The following is a 27,528-nucleotide window of genomic DNA, read 5'->3' on the forward strand; positions in this document are numbered from 1 at the left end:
AAATCAATTTAATTTGGTGGTGCCAATAGGGACCTGATTTTAAAGGAGAGCTGGTCTTAGCTTTTACCAACCAAGTAATGTTACAAACAGTCATGAAGTATGTAAATGTTGTACAATCACTTTGAAAAAAAAAAAAATTACTAATAAAAAATTAATTTTTTTTACATGAATCTCATATTTATTTATTTATTTTAAAATAATTACGCGACGTTTGCACTCACAATTGCAAATATCATTTCTCTTACCGATATCATTAACTGCATGCAACATGGACATTCTGGACTAGAATGTCCATATTTTTTTTTCTTTTATAACCTTGGGTGTCCAGATCAGCTTACGCGCACCTAGGAATGTCCATATTTTTTTTCTGCCACGTGGTGATGCCTAGTGGTACATCTCACTTCTCATCGCTCCACTCAGAATTATGTGGATCAAACTATGTTAATTTCGCCCTGGGGATTATATTGCTGTTGGTGTTTAATGAATGTCATATAAGATTATATTCTTGTAACGTCACGTGATAGATCCCCAAATCAAAAAAAGAAAAGAAAATAAAATAAAGAACTCTTTCTTTTATAACACTTTTTCTATTTTCTTTCTTTTTCCCCATTTCACATTATGCCGAGGAAAATCTCTTAATAAAATAAACTTCAAAACCAGCCCAATTTCGTTCTATCATTCACAAAAAAAAAAAAAAAATGAAGAAACCACAAAGATCAAAGTAAATGATGTGGTGGGGGAGAAACCTCCAAGCTTCTTGTTTCTGCATATGCTCAATATTGAGAACTGGGTTTGCTGAACTGTATATCAGCAAGCCTCTAACTGCAGCACGTGGGAGATACTTAAACACAATTGGAGATGCTCTGGTTGTCTGGCTTGAAGCTACATGATGGAGCATGAACAGCAGGCCGCCTTTGGAGAATCATCTTGCAGTTTCTCTGTACAGAATGCAGCAAAGTGTTACTCTTTTTGGTTGGAGCTGCATTTTTCCTATCTTTTGTGGTTGAACGACTAAGATACTCACCACCACCATTAAAAAGAAAAAGAAAAGAAAAAAGACTAGCTGGAAACAAATACCACAAGAACACAGCCAAATGCAAATTATTCACAGGTATGACAAAATATAGCAAATAGTTGATCTGGGAAAGTACAGCGCTCCCCAAAGAGCTGTGCTGCAGAGGAATACTATTCTATGCAGCAATCACAATTACAGAACGCTGGATTGGGCATAAAAGGAGTGATTCTGCGTAATGTGAGCTGAAGAAAATGGGGATGATGAGGGCAGTAAGAGTAAAAGAAACTTAAAGCTAAATGTTCTACAAAATATTGCCAAAATGATGGGCAAAAAGGTATCAATATGGCCACAAACTTTACTCACTCATTAGTATGAAAATATTACCGACTTCATTTAGCCCAAGAACGAGGCATCTCTACGTATTCCTTAGCACACCCATAGTAAAGACAGCCATACACACAAGCACATACATAAACACAATGGATGAGCAAGTATGTCTAGTGACAATTAAGTGCGATATGCATCATGGATTACCACTGCTCTTGTCAGAAAGTGGAGGCCGCACAACAACATGCATAGTGATGACACTTTCTGAGAGTTCACCAACTGGGAGCCTGGACTCCGCCAGCGTCCTGTTATTTTCCAGTATCTTTCCGGCATTGATAAGCTTCACATCGTTTACTGTTCTCGGACCATTTTCTTTGTCTATCAAATAGGAGAAGATATTGATGAGAAAATTGAGAATATCAATCATTTGAATAACAAGTTTTAGCACAATATTGTGATCATTAAACTACACAATAGTTCAACAGTTTAGGCAAAGATAATTTTCCTATGTCTATCAGTTTGTTCTTTGCATAGTAGACAAGCTATTGCCAAACTACCAACAAGACAGAATGACAATAATAGAGACAATAATTCCAAACAACATTTCAGCATCTCAAGCAAAGCAATCATACAGACAAGCAACATGTTCTTTGTTTTAAGAATTCTGCTTTGTAATAATCTATGTGAGTCCGTTATGCTTTCAAAAGAGAAAACCCTATCTAGTATTGGTCATATAATTTGCAGAAACCTACCAACTTAGAAAAGAATGCCATCAAAAGGACGAAAAAACTAAGCCTCTTCTCTTTAAGGCAGAATGAGAAGCTCGATCTATTAAAAGACTTTCAACAATGGAAGAATTTGAATGAGATATACCGTTAGTTTCAGAAACAGTAAAACAAAAAGCACCCAAGTTGTTGACAAGTGCAAGAAGACACAAATTAATCTAGAACAGCACAAAAGCACAGAAATTAATGGGGGTAGGAAAAAAAAATCATTTACAAACCTTTGGGCCACTGTGTAAGTATTTTTCCTTTAAGAGATGCCACAGAGGTAGCTGGGCTGTACTTGCTCGGCCCTATGTCGGTGCCATCAGCTAGCCTGAATTTGACCTCTATCAAATCTTCACTTGCCATTGATGAAGCTCCCACCAAAAAACAACCCTCAAATTCTCATATCCAGAATCAGATTCAATTCCACAAAGATCCAATACCTCTTCAACACAAACCCTTTTCTCTAAACAGAGAGATTTTGGGTCGAGAAACTAGAAAATCGCTATTACTCTGTACTACAGTCTGAAAACCGACACTGAATAAGAAGATATTGAAAACCCAGATCAAATCTCATAGGATTTTTCAAAAAGAAATGATTTGAAATCCTCAACAAGGACGTAAAGCAACCATTAAAGAAGCTCAGTAATTGATGGTACACAGAAATACCAGATCCAATTTCTAAAATGTCAACCAAAGAACAGTAACGGAACAAAAACTCTTATGAAATAGAGAATAAAGACAAGGATGTGGTAAAAGAAGAAAGGAAGGAACTACCTATATGGGAACTTTTTCAAGGGACATCCTTTTACCTGAATCTAACGGAAAATTCCAAGCATGTAGAATTGCAGAAAGTGACAATTTTTCTCATGGCTGCCCATATTATTTTATAATATTCATTGGATAATCGATGAGTTTCATGACAGTGATGACACTAATAATTTTCATAATGAAAAATGATTTATATAAATCTTAAAATAGATAAATTTCATATAAGTCTACGTAAAATAATAAATTTTGCTTAAAAAATAAAAAAAAAAATTATTTTTTATTAATAAGATCTATTTTTTTTTATAAAAAATTTATATAAAATTGATTATATAAAAAAAGAATTACTATAAACATAAAAAAAAATTATATAAAATAAATTTATAAATTAACATGACTTCATAAAATCTGTTAGATTTAATTTATAATAAAAATAATTTTATAATCTCACATATTATATCAAATTAAATTAATTTATAAAATTACTTTTATATATATTTTTTTATAATTAAAATATTTTCTTTATAAAAATGGGAAGAGCATTACCTTTCATTTTTCTTTATGATTTGAGATTTTGAAAAGTGGGCCCACCAATTAGCCCAAGATCCTACCCAGTAACTGCAAGCTGGCCGACGTTTCCTCCCCACTCAAAAAGTAAATACAACTCTCATTATAATTTAAGAACATTATTTTGATGTGATTGCTTTCGTTACTCAATATAAAGACAGATATAATATTCTAACGGCAATAATAGCAATACATAATATGCAAAAGTAGGGATGCCATGGTCGGCATGCCTTTTCTTTTCCTTTTAATAAGAGTTGGGGATATCAGTGCTATTTTTTTATTTTTTATTTATTTTTTAATGAGAATTGATTAAGTTATAAAAGAAATTTTTTTAGTAAGAGAGTATTTGATGTGGTATGTCATCCTATAAAATTATTTTATTAAAAAATAAACTAAATATATCGTATGAATTTATATCCGTCCGTAAATTTATTTTTATAAAATTTTTTTATAATTATATCACTTCTCTTTTTCAACGATATTACGCTCAAAATGTTATGAATATATTTTTTTCCTTTTAAGTAATATTATATATAGTCGTAAAATATATAAACACCATACAGTCGCTTTAAAAAAGAGTAAAATCTATTATTAAAATATTAATTTAATTTCATGTGATCTATTATTTATTAATTTTTTTTAAAAATAATTATATGACGCTTACACACTTATGACTATGTCAAATCATTTCTCAAATAAAATATTAATATGTAAGAGTATACTTTCAGGAAATCGACCTCAAATAGGAGGTTTAAGACTCGGTCCGAGATGGAAGGAACGTTCGATTACATTAATACTAATCATATCCTAATCTATATTAGTTTCTCCATTGATCATTAGCTGTATATCAGCAAGTTGAAATATTAGTGGCATAAGCACAAACATGAGAGAGAGAGAGAGAGAGAGAGAGAGAGAGAGAGAGAGAGAGAGAGAGATCGTTTGTTGGAAATTCTTGTTTGCTCTATAATTAATAACTCTCATTATTTGTACATGAGATGGCTTTGTCTAATTTTGTCTGCAAAACTAGAACCACCAGCCCTGGAACTTCACATTTCCATGAAAGATGATAGGATTGTTGAATTTACCACATCAAGATAACAAAGAAGGAAAAAAAGATAAAAAGGAATTTATTTGACAATAAAAACTTCTACCGAATTTGGGTATTACATACAGATAGCCTCATAATGTTTACCCATATTGTAGAAAATCAGTTCCAGATCAGAAAAGGATAAACTAGCTGTTTGATGGTGACATTTGAACATATCAATTATTCTTGACCAAACTTTTGTCTATATTACTTGCTTATGAAAAAGGACCACAAATAATACAAAAAAAAAAAATGAAGTGGATGGAGGGATCTTGAATTGATTCTGTATGATTAGCGTTTCAGTTGGTATGAGGTGGATAGATTCTGAAACAATATGTATTATGGAGAAAACTAACATACACTCATCATTAAGACATGAATTTGACAATACAACCATTAAGTGTAATTTGAAGTATTGTTGAGATAAGATATAAGCTAATGCTTAGATGACAATTGAGAGATTTTTTTGTACTCAGTCAATATGTGGCCACACCTACAACTCTTGAATCACACTGTCATGGAAGGCCAACACAGCAAAGCATATGACAACTAAAAAGAACCTAAGTAAAAACAACACAGCAAAGCGGACCATATGACATTAGCTAACATCTGTAAAAATACTGCCAGAGGAGAACAAAAAACTAACAAACAAAACAAATGCAAAAAACAAAAAACAAAAAACAAAGAGCAGTTCAAGCATTCGGTTAAAATAAATGATGAGGCCCCTTACTTTTAAACCACAATTCATCATACTTCTCGGAAATTAACTAGATCCACAGTTTTCAGGACTTGGAAGAATGGAAAAGGCCAGAAAGTGGGGTACCCTCGTGACCACATGACTTGGCATTTATTAGTTGGAGGAATAGTCCTGAAGGTTTTCAGAGAAGTCGTTGGTAGTCTCCTCTCAGGAGAGATTTAACAAGAAAAGGTATTCTCCCCACCCCAAGTCCCAACAGCAGAAAAATGTTGCCCTCTTCAGTGGTTGAAATTGCCAGATCTCATATCTTTACATTTCTGTTTGACACAGAATCCGAAATGGTAGCTTTCTCCATCAATTCCCATTATCTCCAACCTCCACCACCATCATTTGTTTTCTTTCTCTCTTCTTCTTCTTCTTTTTTTTTTTTTTTTTTCCCAAATAATGCTTTCTTCTTTGAAAGTTTTTCGTATATGGACAACCCATCTACCATTCAAGCGCCAAGAGATTCCCTCTTAGGGGCACTGGCAAAGCATTACAAGTAGAAACCAATAATGCAGGTGCAAAATAAGAACCCTTCTTTTTAAGAATCAGCTTAGACATTCTCTGTAACTCCAGTGATTTAGATAATTAAACCGAAGTGCCTTATAAACATAATAAAAACCATTTGAAGAATAATACTCGGAATTCATAAAAAAATTCAACTCAAATTTTGCAAGAGTATTCGCATGGATAAAGATTTAAAGCAGTGTCTCAGAATTTGCATGAGTTTTTGCATGGGTAAAGACTTAAAGCAGTGTCACATACATCATTCTGATATAAATAGTTGATATTACAAAAGATGCTAAATAACATCAGGCATATTTTTATACTGTAAGTCTGTAAGCATCCAAACAAAATGGCCCACCACTGAGAAAAGAGGGAGTTAAGTGGAATAAAGAGAATAAGAACAATGGTATTTATTGAAATGATAAATCTGAGACCAAAATTAGAGAATCTGATCTGGCCTTAGATTAATACAGAACTTTGAGAAGGGAAAAGAGAAATTACCAAGCACAAAGTAGCATAATGAGGAACTCAGCCAGTCATTGTTCTTCGTAAAGAAACTTATAATCAAATGAAAAAACATAATTCATCAAGTCAACAAAAATTAAAGAACAAAGGATGAAAGGAGCAGAAAGAACAGCTCCACAACACTCCCACAAACATAGAAGTAAGTGTGTTAGTCTCTATATTACCATTAGAGTAACTTCGCCAGTATTTTTTCTCATATATTTGTTGTCAACATCCTTCCTTAAGCCTACTAACAGCAGTTATCTGATATCCATAAGTGGTTCAAACAACTCAGATAATAAGGGATTACTGCTTATCAGAAAAGAAAGTATTACCGCTAAATTGTTCAAAATAGAGATTGGAGACAAGAATTGCAGCACCATGCTTCTGTAGTCAAACTTCTGATGATTATGATGCAGCCAAATAAATATTGTGTTGATACATTGAGCTTCAGCCATAATCTTCACCATGAAATTGTTTTAACATAATTTTAGGGCACCAAGTGAAAGGGATTCCATATGAAAAGCTCTAACAGCAAAGCTCACATGAATTTGACTTCGTAAAATCCTCCCATTAAGATTACTCTTAACTTCAAACTTATTGTAAACATTCTTCCCAATCTGACAGTCTAATCTGGCAATTGGTTAGCAGTAAAAGGCTCAGTTTCTACTGATTTGACAATCATTTAGAGGCCTATATAGTCTCACACCACCAACAGTATCAAAGACATCAAACAAGCAAAAGATTAAGAGAAGTTAAAGCTCAGCATTCACTATCAACCTCTCATTATGACATATTTGATTCACAGCACCACTCAATATGTAGATTGTGCAAAACTCACTTTTAGGAGTGCCATTTCTAAACAACTGTTATGTTCTCTCTAATCACAGAAAAATTCTCTGTGGCTTTTTGGTGAGTCTAACTTTGCCTGAAAACTGCTTACATTCTGTGAACAAAGAGCGTTCTTCCAACCTGATTGGGAGAGAAGTCACTCTTTCGCCTTCCGACCCAACAGAAGTCAGATGACTATACTGAAGTTGACCAGTAGGGTTGGAAATACAGAGCTGAACTGCCCTTTGACTGTCAAGTCAGAAATCGGAAGGGTTAAAACACAGAAAAGCCCACATTTATCATCCATAACATGGGTTAGGCTTCCCCTTAGGCATAAACCATATATTTATTTACTGATTTCTTGTGTTTTTCTTTTCTTTTTTTTTTTTTTTTACCTTATGTTCCCAATGTTGGGTCAAAAGGTGAAAAAGAAAATTCCTCTTTTGCATCACCCCGCAGATGCAGCACACAGCATCGATAACAATAACAACAATAAGCATAGAGGTTTTGGAAATGAACCAATAACTTCATATGATCCATTGTCTTCTGGATTCAGCGGCCAAAAATAGGACTTCCAGAAGTGATGGTTTGTGAAACAGTCCTAGCATTGGGCTGCTTTAAGAAGCTCTTGCATCTACAGCAGAGATACTTGCATGGAGCAACAGGGAAGATGTTGCCATGAGCAACAGTGCTGGGGCTGCCTGAGAGGAGCTCCATGATATGAGACAGACTGTTAGCCAAACGTTGGCAAGGGACATCAAATTGGGCATTCTTCATAGGCAAAAGAGCGGACACCTTTGATGGGCAGGCATATGAGAAGACAGTGGTACAGAAGATTGTACGGGGCTGCCAATCTGGACAGTGAAGGGTGGTGGTGGGGTGCGTCTAGTAGACAGAGGGTGGCAGATCTGACTCTCAAAATCAAAATAAAAAATAGAGAAAAGAAAAGAAAAGGGATAGGGGAACAGGAAGTTGGGGCCAAAAAGGAAAAAGGGGTGGGGGATCTCCTCCTTGAGCACTGTCAAGGAGGTAAAGATACTCACTAGAGAGGCAAGGGAAGAGACACTCAGGGAGGCTTCCGGGGTTTTGGCTTACTAACATAGTATTTGTAGACATTAATAGGGCTAATCTATTGTATATGCAGTTGGAGCATTAATAGTTAGTCATTTCTCTACTAAAAGGTACATTGTGAAAGCAGATGTAACGTGGAAATTTCAGATATGCGATATATCTGCACTAGATCTTTTAAAGGTCAATCAATTTCAAGTTAATTATGATCCACAGTTTCAATTTTTTTTTATATGAATCCACAAATTAAATCAATTGCCTGAGTGATGAAATTTGGCATATTTTCTACAAGTAATTCATGTTTTGGCTTTATAGTCGGACTCCCATCAATCAATTAAAACCATAAAAGTCAAAAAATATCAGAACTACCTGAGATTTATAATAAAGCTTTTCAAGCTCAATTTACCATTTCGGTCAAGATTGTTATTGTAAAACTTTTGAACCAATTATAAAAACAGATAAAATATAACAGTTTTAAATGCAATCACCTAAAATGTTTAGATATGTCAGATGTGATCATGTGAGTTTCAAAAAAGTCACAAGGCATCAAAAGGATAGTGTACCCATAGGATTTGGTGTAATTAGCACTAAGACATCTCAAAAACATGCTTTAACAGCCCTCCCAGAAGGGAGGGGGATGAGGGAGAAAGAAAATGTCTTCTGAAAGAGCTGAGCAGATCAGCAGAGAAACTAAATTCTTGTCAGTACCTCCGAATGTATTAAGTTAAAAACCTAAGCTGATGAATTTAGGTCAACATTTATCACTGCAAAGCAATTAGCATTGTAATAATGGACAGATGAGTTAATACTATCTTGCTTAGAAGATAAGTTGTTCAGCAAACATGCATATCATCAAGTACTTCATGCACTAATATAATCTGGAGTTTTAATTGGTATACTATAAATGCATCTAATTGTTTATTTAAACCACAATGTCACCTTCCACCCATAATTAAGGGAAGGAGGCATCATTTGAAGTCAAACTCATTGATACTGTCATGTTGATACCTTATGTTCTTAAGTCAGACAAAGGTGAAGGATATATGACATGATATACACACACGAAGTCCTAGCATAGGAGCAGAAGCAACAGTAGTTAAATGATGTTCAGAAAGTGACACAAACAAGTGACAGTACGCTCTCATTTCTCTATACTTCTCACTTTTTTCCACGAAGAGTTTTGCAGTAACATATTTACATGCACCACAAGATACAGAATTAAGTAAACGCACTTCTCTTTAATGAAATTAAAATGATAATTGTGTCCTAATTAGAAAAATCATAAAACCATACACAGTAACTTACCCGATTTCCATAAGCAACAGCGTCAAGATAGGAGGGAATAGCATGTATGATGTGACAGAAGTAAAAACTTGCCAATTATCTTCTGGCTATTATAATAGCATTTGCAAACTTATGTATTACTGCCTCATGAGACAGTTCATATAAATCATACAACATTTGCTTATGTATATATATGAAAAACAGATTATATAACACTTTCAATGCTTTAGTATCCAATTGCCATTCAGCATCCAGATCACTCATAAAACTTAATATAATGCTAAATTTCAAGTACTTGACAACTGACCAGCTCAGCAGACCCAAAATCCCTAGTAGCAATGACCTTCCAAAAAACAGCATCAGATTCTGCGATTGAGTCAGAATGTTCATTTAAGGAGCCAGAAAAAAGAGAAGTGGAGCTGGATGGTGAAGAACACAAATCAGCCTGCAGAACTGCAATGTGATGATCAGCATCTTTTGCGATGACATGAAGCTTTCCATGAAAACCAGCAAGTAAATATGGAGATTCTGAATCTGCATAATCATAAATAGGGACTTTTCCAATAACAACTTTCCAAGTATCTTCTCTTTGATCATATACCTTAATTTTACCACTATCCAGAGTACTAGAAGGATCAAATGCATATAATTCACCATCTACAACAACACTCAGTTTTGTACCAGCTTGTCGTGCAGGCCAACCTTCACCCATGCCATTTGGCATTTCAATCCATGAATTTGTTTCGGGGTCATAAATCTCTCCTCCAACATCAACAAAGAAGGGCCACGAATATAAGCTTTGAGGCACACATAACCTTCCCATGTATGAAGTCAACCCAGTGGCAATAGGCTTTAGCATGTCGGCCAAATAGGCAGTGGGTAACATTTGTGCTTTTGAGAATGGCATGCTTGGTACTTGGGACCACGTCCCCATCGAAGGGTCGAAAACTTCAGCAGACTGAAGAGGAGTCAATCCACCTCGCCCTTGACTAACACCTCCAACCACATAAAGCTTGTTATTTAAAATTCCAGTCTTACAATAAGCTCTGCGTGCAGACATAGAAGTCATTTCCCTCCACTCATTTTGAATTGGATCAAATCTCCAAACACATTTCATGGTCAAAGCTCTAGAGAATCCACCAAGAACATAGAGGCATCCATCAACAGCTCCAATAGCACAACCACAAAATGGCATTTGATCCAACGAGTCCTTTCGCCCAAGCCAGCCTCTAATAACTTCAGCAATGTTAATACTTGCACCAGCCATGTTCCACATCCAAAGCCCAGAGAAACCCTTCCTAGAGTCGTCTTCATAAACAACACTGGGCATCATAGGAAGCCTATGCCATTTTCTTGAAAAAGGGTCTAAAGCATGCCAAAAAAGCTTATCCTCCTCAACCTTAGTCAACAAATATAGCCACTCTTCAGTCGTCCCAAGCTCCTTCCTTAATTTAAATAGTTCGGGGCTCCTAATGGTTGTCATCCACTTCCGTGACACCAACCGCACATTGAAATAGCAAATTCTAGGAAGTCTTGCAATAATCTGGATTGACAACTCATCAGGAAGACTTGGAATCAGCCTTGCGCTCTCCTCATCAAAGTTTGATGACATTCTTTGCCTCTTACAAGTCTCATTTTGAGAGACCTTGTTGTGTTCACTCGTCCTACACTTTGGACCAGCCAAACTCAAAAATTGCCCCATTGAGTAACTTGCGAGATCAATGTTTGAAGAAATTCCTAACTTTTGACTTTAGTCCAAGCACAGCCAACTAATCCAGTGACTTTCCCTTCATCAATGCAAAACCTAAACACAGAGAGAGAGAGAGAGAGAACTGTCAATATCATGCAAGAAGCCTTTTACCCAGGGTCTAGGATGATATTTATGAAATTTTCATAACCTTTACACGATGTAGCCACAAAGCCAATGTATGCTAAAGATCTTCAAAAGCATGCTTTCGAGTTTTATGAAATGACTGAGAAGGAGGAACACTAGTATTTCTTCTTATTTAAAAAGTATAACCTTCAAAAAATACAAGTGTCCCACAAACCAAACCATTCATACTTCTGCGCCAACTAATGTTGAACACCCCATATATATATATATATATAAACATATCTCCAGAAAAATTCACACCGCTGCGAAGTAGAGAGAATAATTTAGTAGTACTATACTTCTGCAAACTGAATTAAATTGGTTTCCCCCATTTTCACCTAACCTTTTGAGCCAAGAAATTAGAATAACTTTCAATGCCTCATACACACGGGCATCATGCAAAAACACATCACGAAATCAGAATCACACAACAGTATTAGTATTAGTACTCTCATTTCCCCCAAATTACTCACTAACCCATATAACAATAGGACATTGGATCCTTCTCAAACTTAGTGAAACACTCACACACAAACTGAAACCAAAGCTGTAAAATTTCACAAACGCGATCAAATTAAATTCAAACAAATAGCATGAACAAAGACAAAGTAAAAGAAATACCCATGAAAAGTGAAAACAAACACGCAGACACCCTAATACCCACTAACCAACCCAACCCAAAAACAATAATGATGATGATTATAAAATTACTCACCGCACTTGCAATTATCATTTGAAGTTTCGAATACGGAATTCGCAATTCTAACTACAGATCACGTGGATCATAAAATACTAATACAGAAATTCTTCATCGCATATACCTAAGAGAAAGATCCAGTGAAATGCAAGAGCCCAGATTTGTCATAGAATTTCGAAACGCCTGGCAGATTCATGCTCCCTTTAGATGTCTTGTATTGAAAACTTATCTGTATTATGTACTTCTGATTTACGAGTTACCGAAGCTTTTGTCCACTAACCATTATCGTGGAAGTTTTTATTGGCTCATGACACGTGGACCCGCAAAATCATCCCACGTGTTGTTGTAGCATCCTGGTAGCGTACCTCCCAGACCAGGCAAAATTTATTTATTTTTTTATTTTTTTTAATATTTAAAAAAAAAACTTTAATACATTTAAAATCATATTCTTAATAATTAAATAAAAAAATTTTTGACCAGTGGTCAACTAGAGGGTCAAATATAAGGAATATAGAAGCTTTATCTTTTTTTTTTTTTTTTAATTTTTTTAATTTTATATTTTAATCACCTTTTTGGGGGTTTAGATTTTGGACGGCATTGTATCAATTTTGACGGCCCTCGGCTGCTTGGATTCCCTTGCGCATTCATGAATCTGTACTATTCATGACGTGCGGCACGTTGAAGATTGTAACGTCAAGTCGTTTTCGATTGTCCCCTTTTATTATTATTATTATTTTAAAAAAATAAAAATCTTATTATACAAAAATAAAAATCGTACGTAATTGGATGTTTCACTTCGGCATGAATACCGGGGAGGGAATTTAGTAGCTGATTTTCTGGGAATTAAGGCAAGGCAAGGCCATCGATCTTGATCTGGAATATCTAACTTAATTAATTTGATTTCTATCCATATCATTTTCCTTTGCAGATTAGTGGTGCATATACATATTTATATATATATGGATTGGATCTTCTTGGACTCCCTAGTACTTTTAGACAATATTAGTGAAAAAAATATTGTTTGTTTTTATATTCTTAGAAATTTTGTGAAAATGTACACAACTAGTACTACTACCAGTAGTTGTATTACTATATTTGTTTTTCATGTTGTAAAAAAGGATGCAAGAAAAATAAAGTAAAACAAGAATCGATAAAAAAATTTATGTAGTTCGGCAATGTGTCTCTAATATCTATTGAGTTGCAGAGCATTTTATTTTCTTGAAAGTCGAATACAATACTGCGATAGAGCAATACAATATATATGCAGCGAAAACCCTAATTAGGGCTCAGGTCGAATTGATTTACCGTCTAAAAGCGGATCAAGATTTTTCTTGGACCTCACGGGATTTGTATATATTCGCTTCCACTTCGACACGCTTCATTGAAAATCTATAAAAAAACTATAATAAAATCTGTATTAAGTTAGATCATCAAATCGAACCGCCACAAAGAATAAACCAAGCTATTCCATATAGATAAGCCCAACATTTTAATATATATATATATATATATATATATATTTTTTTTTTTTGTTTTCTTGAAAGTCTTGGTTTTGGGATTCATTTCCTTAATTATGTAAGCCTCAAATTAATAATGTGGAAAGGTGAAAATTTTGATAACTTTTTAGGGCGACATGGACTATAGGTATCCTTTTTTTTTTCTTTTTTCTTTTTTAAATAAATAAATATATATATATATATATAATTATTTTATTGTTGTTATGATTATTTTTTATCGCTGTCTATTTAGGGACGTTGGCCATTCTTTCTCATTCCTTGAAAATATGGGATGTCTTGATTGAAAATTCTCTAACAAAAATGAGAATCAAAAGGTCAATAAAGTAGCATCATCATGTCCTTTTGAAAATACATTCAATTAACTTAAAAATAAATACAATTTGCAACTTCAAAATTAATATTAATATATATATATTATAAGTACTGTCAAGATTACGCCACGTCACTTATTTTCATTCAACTCAATGCAGCATGGCACAATGTGTATATATATCTAGAGATCATCATCTGCTTGCTTGGTAATTCCCTTTGTAATCATCCGACCATCGAGATTGCTGGACGTTCTAATTTCCGAGGCCATCTTAATTTAAATTAAGCCTCTGAGCTATAATATAATTAAACTCCTATTTATGTACATACGATTGACATATATATATATATATACAAAAATGATACACATACAATCAGCTTATATATTCACAATTCTTTACATAATCTTATTTTAATTGAGGGACATTTTTATAAAATAACTATAAAAATAATATTATTTTATGGAAATATTCTCAATTTAAAACATAATTATTATAAAAATGGTTGTATATATATATAATAAATACACTTACCACAGTGATCATCTTGTTAGACATTGGGTGATGATCAGGCCGATGAGCTGATGGCCGGCCGCCGGCTAAGCATGCGCGAAAGCATTCGTGGATATTAGCATTGCGTTTGGATTAATGAAAACATCCGCATTATTGGTGAAGCACTTGCGCAGATTTTCGCTTCTTTCTGTAGTAGTAGTACTGCTACTGATCATGATCCCATTCTCCAACCATATTTTGACAGGAATGGTAGAAGCTAATGAAGTGATCATCAAATCCTCCTCTGCGACGATCTCATTATCATCATCCACATGCGGATAACTGCCGTCGTAACCAACTCCAGGTTCTTGATATTGGATTTCGACTTCCTGATCATCATGCATCGACTTTCCGTGATCTGTCTCTTTGTCTTCAAAATGATCATGGAGATCTTCCGGTTCTAGCTCCTCATCATCGTGGTTGATCATCTCCTCCTCGCTTTCGACTTCGTCGAGTGGTACGAGATTTAAGATAAGCCGGCCATTTTCCCTGTGTGCTTCCAAGTACTCATGATGCTTCACTCTCTCAACTTCAATGATGAGCTTTCCATCTCCATAATGTCTGGTTAACACCCAAGGCATCCGACCGGGCAAATTACCTGTCTGTGCAAGCAGAGGTATTGGAGGCGGGTAATGATTTGATCTTGTCCCTGCAGCACGGTACCGTTGATTCGGCTTATGATCATGTTGACGGCCATTCGATTTCTTCAATCCTTTAATTTCATCTTCATTAGAGCTCAGGTAAACTCCACTCTCTGTTCCAATCAAATCGTCCAACATTATCGAAGACAAAGATGAAGAACTATTACTCGAGGTCGACCGGAGCAACGATGGCGAAATAGACGGTAATTCTGATGAATATGATGACGCCGACGATATCATGTAGGAATGAACAATGTGAAGAAAATGAGTTGGATCTCGAGGGCTCCTTGCTTCCAGGTAAATTAGGGTTTTGAAACCCAGTTGGAGATCACAATTATGGGTTGGAAAATCTTTTGGGGAGTGTACGGGAGATGGCTGTAACTTTGATACCCATAGCAAAATTCCACAGAGGGACGAAAGTATGGACTTAGCCTTGCTGATTAAGCCTTGATCACCCAAATAATCCATTCTATCTTTACATACATACATACATACATACATATATATATATATATATAACCTTAAACCCTAGCCTTTTCTCCCCGGCTAGTTACCAGAGATCACTGTATATAGGGTGAAGCTTGGAATTAGAAGCCTTCTAAATTCTCATACCAACACACTAATAATATTCAACCTGCAAGATCATGAAGAAGATTAAATTAAATTAAATCAAAAAATAAAAATTGGTACTTCACAATTAGAAGTAGCTATATTGTAATTGGGCGACAAGTGAGACACACGTGCATTTAAATAATATTAGAAAAATTAGTATGTTTGTCGCATATTTAATAAATACTTATCAAATTTATAGATGAGTTCTCCAGCTTAGATTAGAAGAGAGCTACGTCCGTTACGATTTACAAACGAATCAGAGATGGATTGTCAGTTATATAAGAATTTTTGGTTAACAAGGTTATTGCACGTGGTATTATGCAAGTTATTCAAAGTTGTGATGAGCAATTTACAAAATTCTTGAAGAAGTTTTGTTTACATTCATCAATACCGCTCATCTTAACAGATCAATACTATGATTCTTATGTGAACACAATAAACGGGCATGATAGCGAAATCCAGCCTGATCTTCAAACACCCACAAAATATTTGGACAATAAAAATATATAAATAAATAATCGATATCGTCAATATATACACATGAACAAACAGTCTACAGAGAAACAATTGCCCAATGATGAAGATTCCATTGCCAAACATGCAATATATAGCAGCTTTACCAGTAAAAATCATATATATATATATATGTAAATGCAGTTCCAAAGCATGTTATATGTAGCAGTGATGAAGAGGCAAGAACACCTTGAGAATTCCTGCTTTAATTCAGTAAATATCGAGAGGGAATTAACCCCTACCCAAATATATTATAAACCTTTTCAAATGAAAACATTGACTCTCATGCAAATTACTGCTGATCTAGAAAACAGCCATAATTTTGCAAATGAGGAACAAATTAGAGAGTGAAAAAGTACAAGCTAGCAAGAAAAAGAAAATGTCATCAAGAAAGAAGAGAGTCAATGACCTGAAAACTGAGATGATCATCGGGAATTAGGAGTTGGTGACATTGGCAGCACCAGACAGATTTCTTACTCGTTCATGAGAAGCACGAGCTGTGATCTCTTCTCCTGATCAACTCAACTCAGACTAACAAATCCACACCATCTCTACAATTCTCCAAAACCAAGAAGCCCATTTATAAGAGAAAACTTTGGGTAATAAGTACTGATGACGTTACCTTAGTTGCCCTTGATGAACATAGACGACCATCCTTGCCCACACATATTGCTCAAGGCTAATCAGGTGATTTCACTTGCTACGAGAAACGACTCCTCGTTTTAGGACCTGGTTCTCATGCAAACCAGAACCCTTCTAATTCCTGCAACCTGAAGCCACAGTCGCAGATCAAAATCAAACCCCAATGCCAGGTAACATAAGATAGAAGAACCCAAGATAAAACAAGAGGAGATGTGAACAGAGGATCACAAAATGAAACATCTATCAACTGATTTTGTTTGGTTCTGTAGCTCTGGCAACCATGTTCGATGCCAGGTCTGTTCCTTAAAGCTCCTTTCACTGACCACCTTAATGGACACGTATAACCTTCGTTTGCATTCTCTTTTTATGTTAAGTGTCATAACTTTCCCCAGATACATCTGTAGTTACCTAAAAAAGGTAAAGTTAGCCTCGATTTTTATGGTATTATATCGATCTTTGATTGTAGTTGTGAGCATTATCACAGCTAGCTGGCTAGCTCCCTGCATTTTCTTGTGATAATTAATTAGTCGATAAGGTTAAAAATTAGAAAATCATGGAGGATTTTCCTGATCCAATGTGATCATAATTACTGAAGCTGCCCTCTAAATTATCTTTTGTAAAGAATATGGCATATATTGCCTGCCAAATTTTAGCTATAAATAATATAAATGAAGGCACTGATACCCATATGGGAATATATTAGATACCCATATGGGAATATATTAGATACCCATATGGGAATATATTAGTACCATTTCCGGTTTAAATTGGGTGATTTAAATATTTTTTGGATAGCATAGCATATATACCATATTGAAACCGCTGTTCATGTATTCAATCCAGCTTGCAGCGAAGGAATACATACATGATATATCTACTAAAAGTCATTACTTTTTTCCACTTTTTTTTAAATGAGAAATTGACTTCATTCATTCATTGTAGAAAAGTTACATTCATGACTGAATACATACAGAGAAATTTCTAAATCATAAGCCAACCATTGAGCTTTTGGAGCTCTACTAGTACACAAATTTTCTTATGAAAATTTGTGTACTAGTATGATCTTAACTACTTTTGTAACTCTATACAGACAAAACGTCCAAGAGACAAGTTAAAAAATAAAAAATAAACAAAAGGAAATGCCAAAGAAAATAAAAAGATAGATATGAAAATGACAAATTATAATTTAGATCATTTATTCCGATAGAGTTTAAAAGTAGCCATAAAAAAAAGAAGGCTGCTAGAGCCACACAAGAATTCTACAAATGATCTCAAAAACTGAGATCTCACAATGCCATGTCATCTAAGTTATTATTATTTTTATTATTTTTTCTCTTTTTCAATTTTACCCATGCATTCCCCCCAGCCTCAAGTCCCCCTTCCCATCCCAACTCCCAACCCCCAGACCCGAGCCCACCCAGCTTTGCCACCAATTCCTGTCGGCGGCGTCGACACCAATGTCGTTGCCAACCCACTTCCACACTACCCATTATTTTATTGATGCATGCCTATCTCTTTTTCTCTTTCATCTCTTCATCACCTCTCTCTCTTTCTCATTCCACCACTCCGAATTCTCAGACCCATCTTATATATTTGCCTCTTAGCTCATCACCAGATCCTAAAAAGTCAGTCTTTTTCTTTTCTAGATTTTTATTTTTTTATTTGTTTCATTTTTTATTAAAAAGAAAGAGATTCTTGGAGGGTGGGTGAATTTGCTTCAGATCCAAGATTCGTGGATTGCCTGAAATTTCTAGCTTCAAACTAGCTTCGAGAATGGTGGCTCCACAATCAGTAATATTGAATCAGAAAGGTATGGTTGTAGAGATAGAGTAGGAAAATTGTAACTTTTTCGAACCTTTGATATTATTAATTGGGGACCAAGGAAATAAAAAAAAATACCGCTAGGCAAAACCCTTGTAAAGTCTTTTAGCTTATTTGTCTTACTTACCCACACTTTTCTGGATAGTCAAGCGGATTAATCCATAAAGCATCAACCTTTAGACCTTTCTAAATTACAAATATGGAACCTGGCAGTGGTGGTGGTGCGAGATGGTACATCGTCAAGGGGTTGGGGGTTTGGAAATGCAGGGAGACATGAGGGCGCAGGGGTCTTTTGGGGACAGAGGAGAGATGTGGGGCTATGGGAGAAATTAAAAACATAAAAATAAAGAGTTTTATTACGTACACGTAAAATTATGTACTAATCTATACATCAATACTAATTTTTTAATATTTAAAATTTAAATTAATACTGATTTTAATAAAATTTAAATTAGCAACTAGATTTTTCAAAAATAAATTATGTCATCAGTTTGTGGAAATCTATTTGTGAGATTACTTTGTGTTTTTAGTAGTTTTCTAAAAAGAAAAAAAAGGCCTAGAATATATTTTGATTGGGTTAAATTACATCGCCAACAGTCTAATTAATACAGAAACGCCATAAAATCTATTTTCGAAATACCAATCGTATGCATTAATTAATTATTTAATTAAGAGAGGATATATATATATATATGTATATGTATATGTATATGTTATATATAGATATATGGATAAGACTGGCAGTAAAAGAAACCCCCCACCCCACAAGTTTGAATTAGACTCGTATATATATAAAACCAATTAATTAAGGATCAGCTTAATTAGCTAGCAAGATGCACGCTCCATGTATATGCAGAAAGAATCCCGTGTACGTTGCTACGTATATACGTCATGAAGTAATAATATTAGTTATTAATCATATATATATATATATAGTAACCGCTTATTATAAAATGCATGCGTTTTGTCCAATTAATCATGTCATTCTTATCATGACATGCTCCTGTTAATTAATTATAAATTCTTCGATCTGGTCAAATATTGCATCTATATATATTCATGAACTATATGTATTATATATATCATCAATATATATTAGTACTTGCGAATGTCACACACACACACACTATATATATATATATATATATATATATGTAGTATGCAGTACATGATCAAATTTTGTAGTGAACTAGAGTTAATTCGCTCATCATATATGTTAACGTCGTGTTTAATTAGTACGCCTTTAGGCCAGGCTGCTCAGCGGTCTGGGCCTTCACTCGATTGGTATTTTGCAACGGAGAAAGGGGTGGCTCTCGGTAGCCTGAGATGCTTCCAATGCCTAAGTCAGTCGGTTTCTCTCAAGAATGCTCAAAGGAAAATGTAGAAGTATAATAACAATTCTTTCTGTAGGATTGATCCCACTACCTCGTAATTTTGAGTGTCTCTTTATACTTAACTCTTTTAGTCAGGAGGCCATACCCTGCGTTTTGGGGAAGAGGGATGCTCCTCGAAAACTCAACAGCCATGCTATCTGTTGAACTCAAGGTTTCAAGTTTCATGTGATTATAAATCTACACATGGATTTTGATGATAACAAATGAATTCAAAGAATAAAGAAGTCTCAAGCTCAAGTTGTCTACACAATGGAGTCAAGCACATCAAGGAAACAAGCATGAGCAAGAAGGGAACAAGTTCACATTAAAATTATAGAGTAATGTTGTAAATCTCTTCAAAATTCGAAATTAGGATTAATGCTCAAAATTAATATTTTATCATAAAGCATTAAAATACATTTTCCACATGTGCATGAATATTTTTGAAAATTAAATTTGAAAATTTTGAAAGATGATTGATAATCATCTTTTGCATGTGTATGCCTTGATTAAAGGGTTGAACTTTGAAAATATTAAAGATGATTGATTGTCATCTTTCACATGTGCATGTTTTATTTGAATATTTTCAAAAGTGATTGATGCTTTTTTAGACTTATAAAAAAAGTAAAAGATTAGGTTTGAATTTTTTGAAAATGAAAGTGTGCTCATTTTGTCATATGCCAAAAGTAAAAGATTAGGTTTGATTTTTTTGAAAAAGTGAATGATGTTGTCTCTGACAATTGAGAAAGAAGAACCTTTTATTTGAATTCTTTGACAAAGTGAATGATGTTGTCTTTGACAATTGAAAAAGAAGAACCTTTTATTTGAATTTTTTGAAAAAGTGAATGATGTTGTCTTTGACATGTGAATCTTTTTAAATTTGAATATGAAGTCTCATATGCCTATAAATAGATCATTTGAGAGCTTCACATTCACAACACCAAGAGCATACAACATTCATTCAAAACTTTCATTCTCTCTTCTCTAAGCATTGAGCCTTAATCCTTGTTCATTTTGAGAGATATAGTTTGCGCTGTATTGTTCTTATTTCACTCATTGAGGAGTGTTTTCTGATAACCTACCCACTATCAGCTCTTGTATCAGAAAAATGGTGTGTATAACCCTTGTGTGTGTAGAAAGTATTCTACACGGGGAATAGTTGAATCACCACGTGTAAGGTGATTGCAAGTGTAGAGGGTGTTCTACACGGATCCTTTGTAGCGGTATTGTTCAAAGGTGTAATAGGTTTCTATCTCCACCTGAAGGAGGTTGAATAGTGAATTTGGAAATCCTCAAGGGGTAGCTTGAGGCGAGGACGTAGGCAGTGGGGCCGAACCTCGTTAACATACTGAGTTTGCTTCTCTTTTACCCTTACTCTTTATATTTATTGTTATTTCATATTTTGTTTATATTTTATATTATATATTTGATTTATAATTGTTATTTTTTTTAATACAACTCAATTCACCCCCCCTCTTGTGTTAGTCATCTGGGCAACAATTGGTATCAGAGCTAAGAGCTCTATTATAAGATTAACTATCTTTTGAGTTAAGATCTTATGGCTAACATTGCAGTTTCATTTGGTGAAGGTCAATCTAGCAGTCGGCCTCCACTCTTTTGTGGAGATAATTACTCATTCTGGAAAGTTAGAATGAGAATATTTCTTCAAGCTCAAGGTAGAGAAATCTGGAAATGTATTGTAAATGGACCTTATATTCCAACAAAAATGGTTGATGGAGTAAAGGTCAAAAAGGAAGAAGAAAAGTTTGATTGTGAAGACGATATGCTTTATACTTTAAATTTAACTGCTATGAATTTATTATATAATGTTCTTAATGGAAATGAGTTTAATAGAATAATGAATTGCGCTACGGCAAAGGAAATTTGGGATAACTTGGAAGGAACTTATGAAGGAACTTCGCAAGTAAAGGAATCAAAAATTTATATTCTTACTCATGAATATGAAATGTTTAAGATGAATGATGATGAATCTATTTCTAGTATGCACACTCGTTTTACTAACATCATAAACAGCTTGACAGCTCTTGGCAAAGTTTATTCTAAGGTGGAGATAGTAAGAAAAATTCTCAACTCTTTACCAAAACGTTGGGAATCAAAAGTTACAGGGATTCTTGAAGCTAGAGACCTCAAGAAGCTCGAAGTCAATGAACTCATCGGGTCACTTATCACCCATGAGTACACATTGAAAAGAGGAGAAGAAGAAGGAAAGCCAAAGAAGAGCTTAGCACTTAAAGCTGTTCCTCATGAAAGTGAAAGTAATGAAGATGAGGAAAATGACGATAAAGATGAAGAAGTTACGATGATAACAAGAAAAATTCAGAGGTTCTTGAAGAAAAATAGAACTCCTCCGAGGAAATCTTTCAAAAAGTTTTCCAAGAAAGATTCAGGTAAAAACGACACTTTAATTTGTTATAAACATGGGATGATGATTCAAGTAGCTCAGATAGTGAAGCAAGAATGAAGAATCAGCAAATCTTTGTCTTATGGCTAAAGATGACATTGAGGTAACAAATCTTGATAATATTGAAAATCCTTCATATGAAGAATTGCAAAATGTTTTAGAAGAGATTTATGAGGAATTTAAAAAATTGGGTATCAAGTATACTGCTTTGAAAAAGAAAAATTCTTTTTTAACAAACGAAATTGAAATTTTAAGAAAAGAAAATATCATTTTGAAATATGAAAATCTTGAATTGAATAAAAGAAAACCGATTTAGAAAATATTGTTGAAAACTTTACGAATGGAAAAAGAAATTTTGAAAAACTTCTTGGTAGTCAAAGATGTGTTTTTGACAAGGCAGGTTTGGGATATATGCCAAAACAAAAATACAAACCTTATAAAAATTTCTTTGATAATCATTCTACCTCAAAGACTAATATTCAAAATTTTTTTCATAAAAATAATTTTGTCAAAAAAGGATATTATTATAATCATTCAAGTTTTTCATATATGTCACATGCTATTTGTAATTTTTGTAATAGAAATGGTCATAATTATCATACTTGTCCTATTAGAAGAAATCATACAATGACTATTAGGGTCATATGGGTACCTAAAAATCTTGTTTCTTCTAATACTAATAAATAAAAGGCCCAAAGAACTTGGGTACCAAGAAAAATCATTTTAATTGTTTTTATAGGTATGCATGAAGTCATCCACAAGCAAAAATAAGTGGTTTTTAGATAGTGGATGTTCAAGACACATGACGGGAGACAAGACTAAGTTCTTTGATCTTAGATCTAAAGAAGAAGGACACGTGACATTTGGAGACAACTCGAAAAGGAAGATCGTGGGAATAGGTAAAATTGAAAGTATAAATAACACAGAAAGTCTCAATCTCAACAAAGAGAAAACAATAGAGGAAATTCAACATAGAGCCATCAGGAAAGATCATCAAAATTTAATACAAGATGCAACCAAACAGTGAAAATTTGTGAAAGATCATCCAGTGGAACAAATTTTGGGAGAACCTTCACAAGGTGTAAGTACTCGATCATCTCTTAGAAATATTTGCAATCATACTGCTTTTCTATCTCAAATTGAACCCAAAAATATTGATGACGCACTTCTTGATGAATCTTGGATTCTAGCTATGCAAGAAGAGTTGAATCAATTTAAAAGAAATGATGTTTGGACACTTGTTCCTAGACCCAAAAATCATACTATTATTGGAACAAAATGGGTTTTTAGAAACAAGAAAGATGAGTCATTACTAGAAATAAGGCTCGACTTGTAGCCCAAGGTTTTAATCAAGAAGAAGGAATCAATTATGATGAGACATATGCACCTGTCGCAAGATTAGAAGCTATTCGAATGCTACTTGCATATGCTTGTTATAAAGATTTCAAACTTTTTCAAATGGATGTTAAAAGTGCTTTCTTAAATGATTTTATAAATGAAGAGGTATATGTTGAGCAACGTCCAGGTTTTGAAAATCATATTTCCCCAAATCATGTTTTCAAACTCACAAAAGCACTATATGGACTTAAACAAGCTCCTAGAGCTTGGTACGAGAAACTCAGTGGTTTCTTGATTGAAAAAGGTTTTTCAAGAGGAAAAATCGACACAACTCTTTTCATTAAATATGAAAATGATGATATTCTTTTGATTCAGATTTATGTTGATGATATAATATTCGGTGCTACTAATGAAAATATGTGTCAAGTTTTTGCTAAGACTATGCAGGAAGAATTTGAGATGAGCATGATGGGTGAACTTACATTCTTTCTCGGATTGCAAATTAAGCAAGCAAAAAGTGGGACATTCATCAATCAATCAAAATATATTAAGAAATTACTGAAAAAGTTTGGGATGGAAAATGCTAAGGAAATTGGAACACCAATGAGCCCATCAACTAAACTTGATAAAGATGAATCCGGTAAGCCAGTTGACTCGAAGATATATCGAGGTATGATTGGTAGCTTATTATATTTAACAGCCAGTAGATCAGATATTATGTTTAGTGTGTGCTTATGTGCACGCTTTCAATCATCTCCAAAAGAATCACATTTAATTGCAGTTAAGCGCATTCTTTGATATCTTAGTGGTACAATTAACCTAGGGTTATGGTACCCTAAGCACACATCTTTCGATCTAATCAGTTACACAGATGCAGATTATGCTGGCTGTAAAATAGATCGAAAAAGCACTAGTGGAGCATGTCATTTCTTAGGTCATGCATTAGTTTCCTGGTTCAGTAAAAAACAAAATTCTGTTGCACTATCTACTGCTGAGGCAGAATATGTTGCTGCGGGTAGTTGTTGTGCTCAAGTTTTCTACATGAAGCAACAACTTGAAGATTTTAAACTCAAGTATAATCACATTCCAATCAAATGTGATAATACAAGTGCTATAAATCTTTCAAAGAACCCAATACAACATTCTAGAACTAAGCATATTGAAATAAGATATCATTTTCTTCGAGATCATGTGCAGAAAGGCGATATAATATTAGAGTTCACAAACACACACGATCAGTTAGCAGATATTTTCACAAAACCTTTACTAGAAGATAGATTATGTATGATCAGAAGAGAAATAGGTATGATGCATGTTATGAATATCTCTTAAAAGATAGACCAAAGTCAATAAAAATAGAGATAGATTTTTTAAATACTTTTACATAAACTTGAGATTCTTAGCCTCATGTTTGAGACGCTTATTCTCTTCATACAATATCATGTCATTCTTATTCATGGGAACCGGCAAGCGGAATGAAGAATCTAATAAAGATTTTAACTGTTTATTCTTCTGCCGAATGATTCCTTCCCTTGTATAAGACTCTTGAACAATTCGTTGAAGTACAACAATTTGTTTTTTGAGCCTTTCAACTTCATGATTTTTGGCTTGTAGCCGCTGAGAAAAAGCAACAATAGAGGAAGAGTAGCGAGTCCCAAGACTCACCAAGTCATAAATAGCATCAGAATCTGACTTATTAGTCAGATTATTATTTTCTTGCTGCAACATAGCACCAATGGCAGCTGCAGAAAGGACAAGAGGTTGAGATGCAGAATGCCTCATGGATGGATCTAGAGAAATGTTAGAAGAATGAGCCATTGAGAAAAAAAAAAATAGAAGGCTTAAAACGAGAATGCTGAAGGAATGCAGATGAGTTATAGAGATGAGATGAAAACTTGATGCGGATTGGATGAATTTCAGGACTGATTTTATAGAGATAGCATAAAGAATAAGACAAACTATTTTCTCTTCAAATCTTATTTAGTCAAAAGAAATACAAGATATGCTAGACACACATTGTCAAAAGTTTTCTTACTAACCCAGCGAGATTAACAGTAGATTGTCCCTATTTTTCTAATAAACGGTGAACCTCTGCTGTTATCTGCCGATGTTGACCTTGTATCTGAACCCTTTCTCGTTCCAGCTCCTCTATTCGTGGTTGCAGATCATGAGCATACCAATCTGTAAATTTTTTCAACTCTTGGTTTTCTTGCTTTAGCCTTTTATTCTCATTATCCTTATTAGCAAGCTTCTGTCGTAACTCAGATATTTGCATGTTAAGATGATCAATCTCACTCACCCTCGCTGTTGCCCAGATGACTAACACAAGAGGGGGGGTGAATTGAGTTGTATTAAAAAAAATTAACAATTATAAATCAAATATATAATATAAAATATAAACAAAATATGAAATAACAATAAATATAAGGAGTAAGGGTAAGAGAGAAGCAAACTCAGTATGTTAACGAGGTTCGGCCCCACTGCCTACGTCCTCGCCTCAAGCTACCCCTTGAGGATTCCCAAATTCACTATTCAACCTCCTTCAGGTGGAGATAGAAACCTATTACACCTTTGAACAACACCGCTACAAAGGATCCGTGTAGAACACCCTCTACACTTGCAATCACCTTACACGTGGTGATTCAACTATTCCCTGTGTAGAATACTTTCTACACACACAAGGGTTATACACACCCTTTTTCTGATACAAAAGCTGATAGTGGGTAGGTTATCAGAAAACACTCCTCAACGAGTGAAATAAAAACAATACAGCTCAAGCTATATCTCTCAAAATGAACAAGGATTAAGGCTCAATGTTTAGAGAAGAGAGAATGAAAGCTTTGAATGAATGTTGTATGCTCTTGGTGTTGTGAATGTGAAGCTCTCAAATGATCTATTTATAGGCATATGAGACTTCATATTCAAATTTAAAAAGATTCACATGTCAAAGACAACATCATTCACTTTTTCAAAAAATTCAAATAAAAGGTTCTTCTTTTTCAATTGTCAAAGACAACATCATTCACTTTTTTCAAAGAATTCAAATAAAAGGTTCTTCTTTCTCAATTGTCAAAGACAACATCATTCACTTTTTCAAAAAAATCAAACCTAATCTTTTACTTTTGGCATATGACAAAATGAGCACACTTTCATTTTCAAAAAATTCAAACCTAATCTTTTACTTTTTGTATAAGTCTAAAAAAGCATCAATCACTTTTGAAAATATTCAAATAAAACATGCACATGTGAAAGATGACAATCAATCATCTTTAATATTTTCAAAGTTCAACCCTTTAATCAAGGCATGCACATGCAAAAGATGACAATCAATCATCTTTCAAAATTTTCAAATTTAATTTTCAAAAATATTCATGCACATGTGGAAAATGTATTTTAATGCTTTATGATAAAATATTAATTTTGAGCATTAATCCTAATTTCGAATTTTGAAGAGATTTACAACATTACTCTATAATTTTAATGTGAACTTGTTCCCTTCTTGCTCATGCTTGTTTCCTTGATGTGCTTGACTCCATTGTGTAGACAACTTGAGCTTGAGACTTCTTTATTCTTTGAATTCATTTGTTATCATCAAAATCCATGTGTAGATTTATAATCACATGAAACTTGAAATCTTGAGTTCAACAATCTCCCCCTTTTTGATGATGACAAATATTTGATAGAACTTGAAACCTATATTAATACTTAAGCTCCCCCTGAAAATATGCGTTAGTTTTTCAAGCAAAAGTATAAAT

At 34.1% G+C, this 27,528-nt stretch overlaps 3 protein-coding genes across 4 annotated transcripts; all 3 read right to left on the reverse strand.

The window, feature by feature from the left end:
- Positions 1-552: 552 nt before the first annotated feature.
- LOC122309890 (membrane-anchored ubiquitin-fold protein 6) lies at positions 553-2,957 on the reverse strand. Its single transcript, XM_043123655.1, has 3 exons — positions 2,346-2,957; positions 1,550-1,720; positions 553-938 (listed from the first exon to the last, which is right to left on the reverse strand). The coding sequence occupies exons 1-3, from the start codon at positions 2,473-2,475 to the stop codon at positions 883-885; spliced, it is 357 nt and encodes a 118-aa protein (XP_042979589.1). The 5' UTR covers positions 2,476-2,957; the 3' UTR covers positions 553-882.
- A 6,580-nt stretch (positions 2,958-9,537) lies between these two features.
- On the reverse strand, positions 9,538-12,315 carry LOC122309891 (F-box/kelch-repeat protein At1g22040). 2 transcript variants are annotated; one of them, XM_043123656.1, is made up of 2 exons: positions 12,159-12,315; positions 9,538-11,268 (listed from the first exon to the last, which is right to left on the reverse strand). In XM_043123656.1, the coding sequence occupies exon 2, from the start codon at positions 11,164-11,166 to the stop codon at positions 9,745-9,747; it is 1,422 nt and encodes a 473-aa protein (XP_042979590.1). In that variant the 5' UTR covers positions 11,167-11,268; positions 12,159-12,315; the 3' UTR covers positions 9,538-9,744. The 2 variants fall into 2 exon arrangements, with proteins under 2 accessions (XP_042979590.1, XP_042979591.1); XM_043123657.1 differs by having other exon boundaries at positions 12,053-12,283.
- A 1,882-nt stretch (positions 12,316-14,197) lies between these two features.
- Positions 14,198-16,965, reverse strand: LOC122309892. The gene is made up of 2 exons (XM_043123658.1): positions 16,587-16,965; positions 14,198-15,686 (listed from the first exon to the last, which is right to left on the reverse strand). The coding sequence occupies exon 2, from the start codon at positions 15,551-15,553 to the stop codon at positions 14,459-14,461; it is 1,095 nt and encodes a 364-aa protein (XP_042979592.1). The 5' UTR covers positions 15,554-15,686; positions 16,587-16,965; the 3' UTR covers positions 14,198-14,458.
- Between the last annotated feature and the right edge of the window lie 10,563 nt (positions 16,966-27,528).

The sequence above is a fragment of the Carya illinoinensis genome, chromosome 5 (assembly GCF_018687715.1).
Source record: "Carya illinoinensis cultivar Pawnee chromosome 5, C.illinoinensisPawnee_v1, whole genome shotgun sequence".
Taxonomy (NCBI): Eukaryota; Viridiplantae; Streptophyta; class Magnoliopsida; order Fagales; family Juglandaceae; genus Carya; species Carya illinoinensis.

Bases quoted from the DNA above. Each gene is read 5' to 3' on its own strand.
- LOC122309892 (XM_043123658.1), bottom strand. From the start codon at position 15,553: ATGTATGTATGTATGTATGTATGTAAAGATAGAATGGATTATTTGGGT.
- LOC122309890 (XM_043123655.1), bottom strand. From the start codon at position 2,475: ATGGCAAGTGAAGATTTGATAGAGGTCAAATTCAGGCTAGCTGATGGC. The intron at 1,721-2,345 runs GTTTGTAAATGA...CCTATTTGATAG, and splicing joins ACTTACACAGTGGCCCAAAG to ACAAAGAAAATGGTCCGAGA. The intron at 939-1,549 runs GTAATCCATGAT...CATTCTGTACAG, and splicing joins ACTTTCTGACAAGAGCAGTG to AGAAACTGCAAGATGATTCT.
- LOC122309891 (XM_043123656.1), bottom strand. From the start codon at position 11,166: ATGGGGCAATTTTTGAGTTTGGCTGGTCCAAAGTGTAGGACGAGTGAA.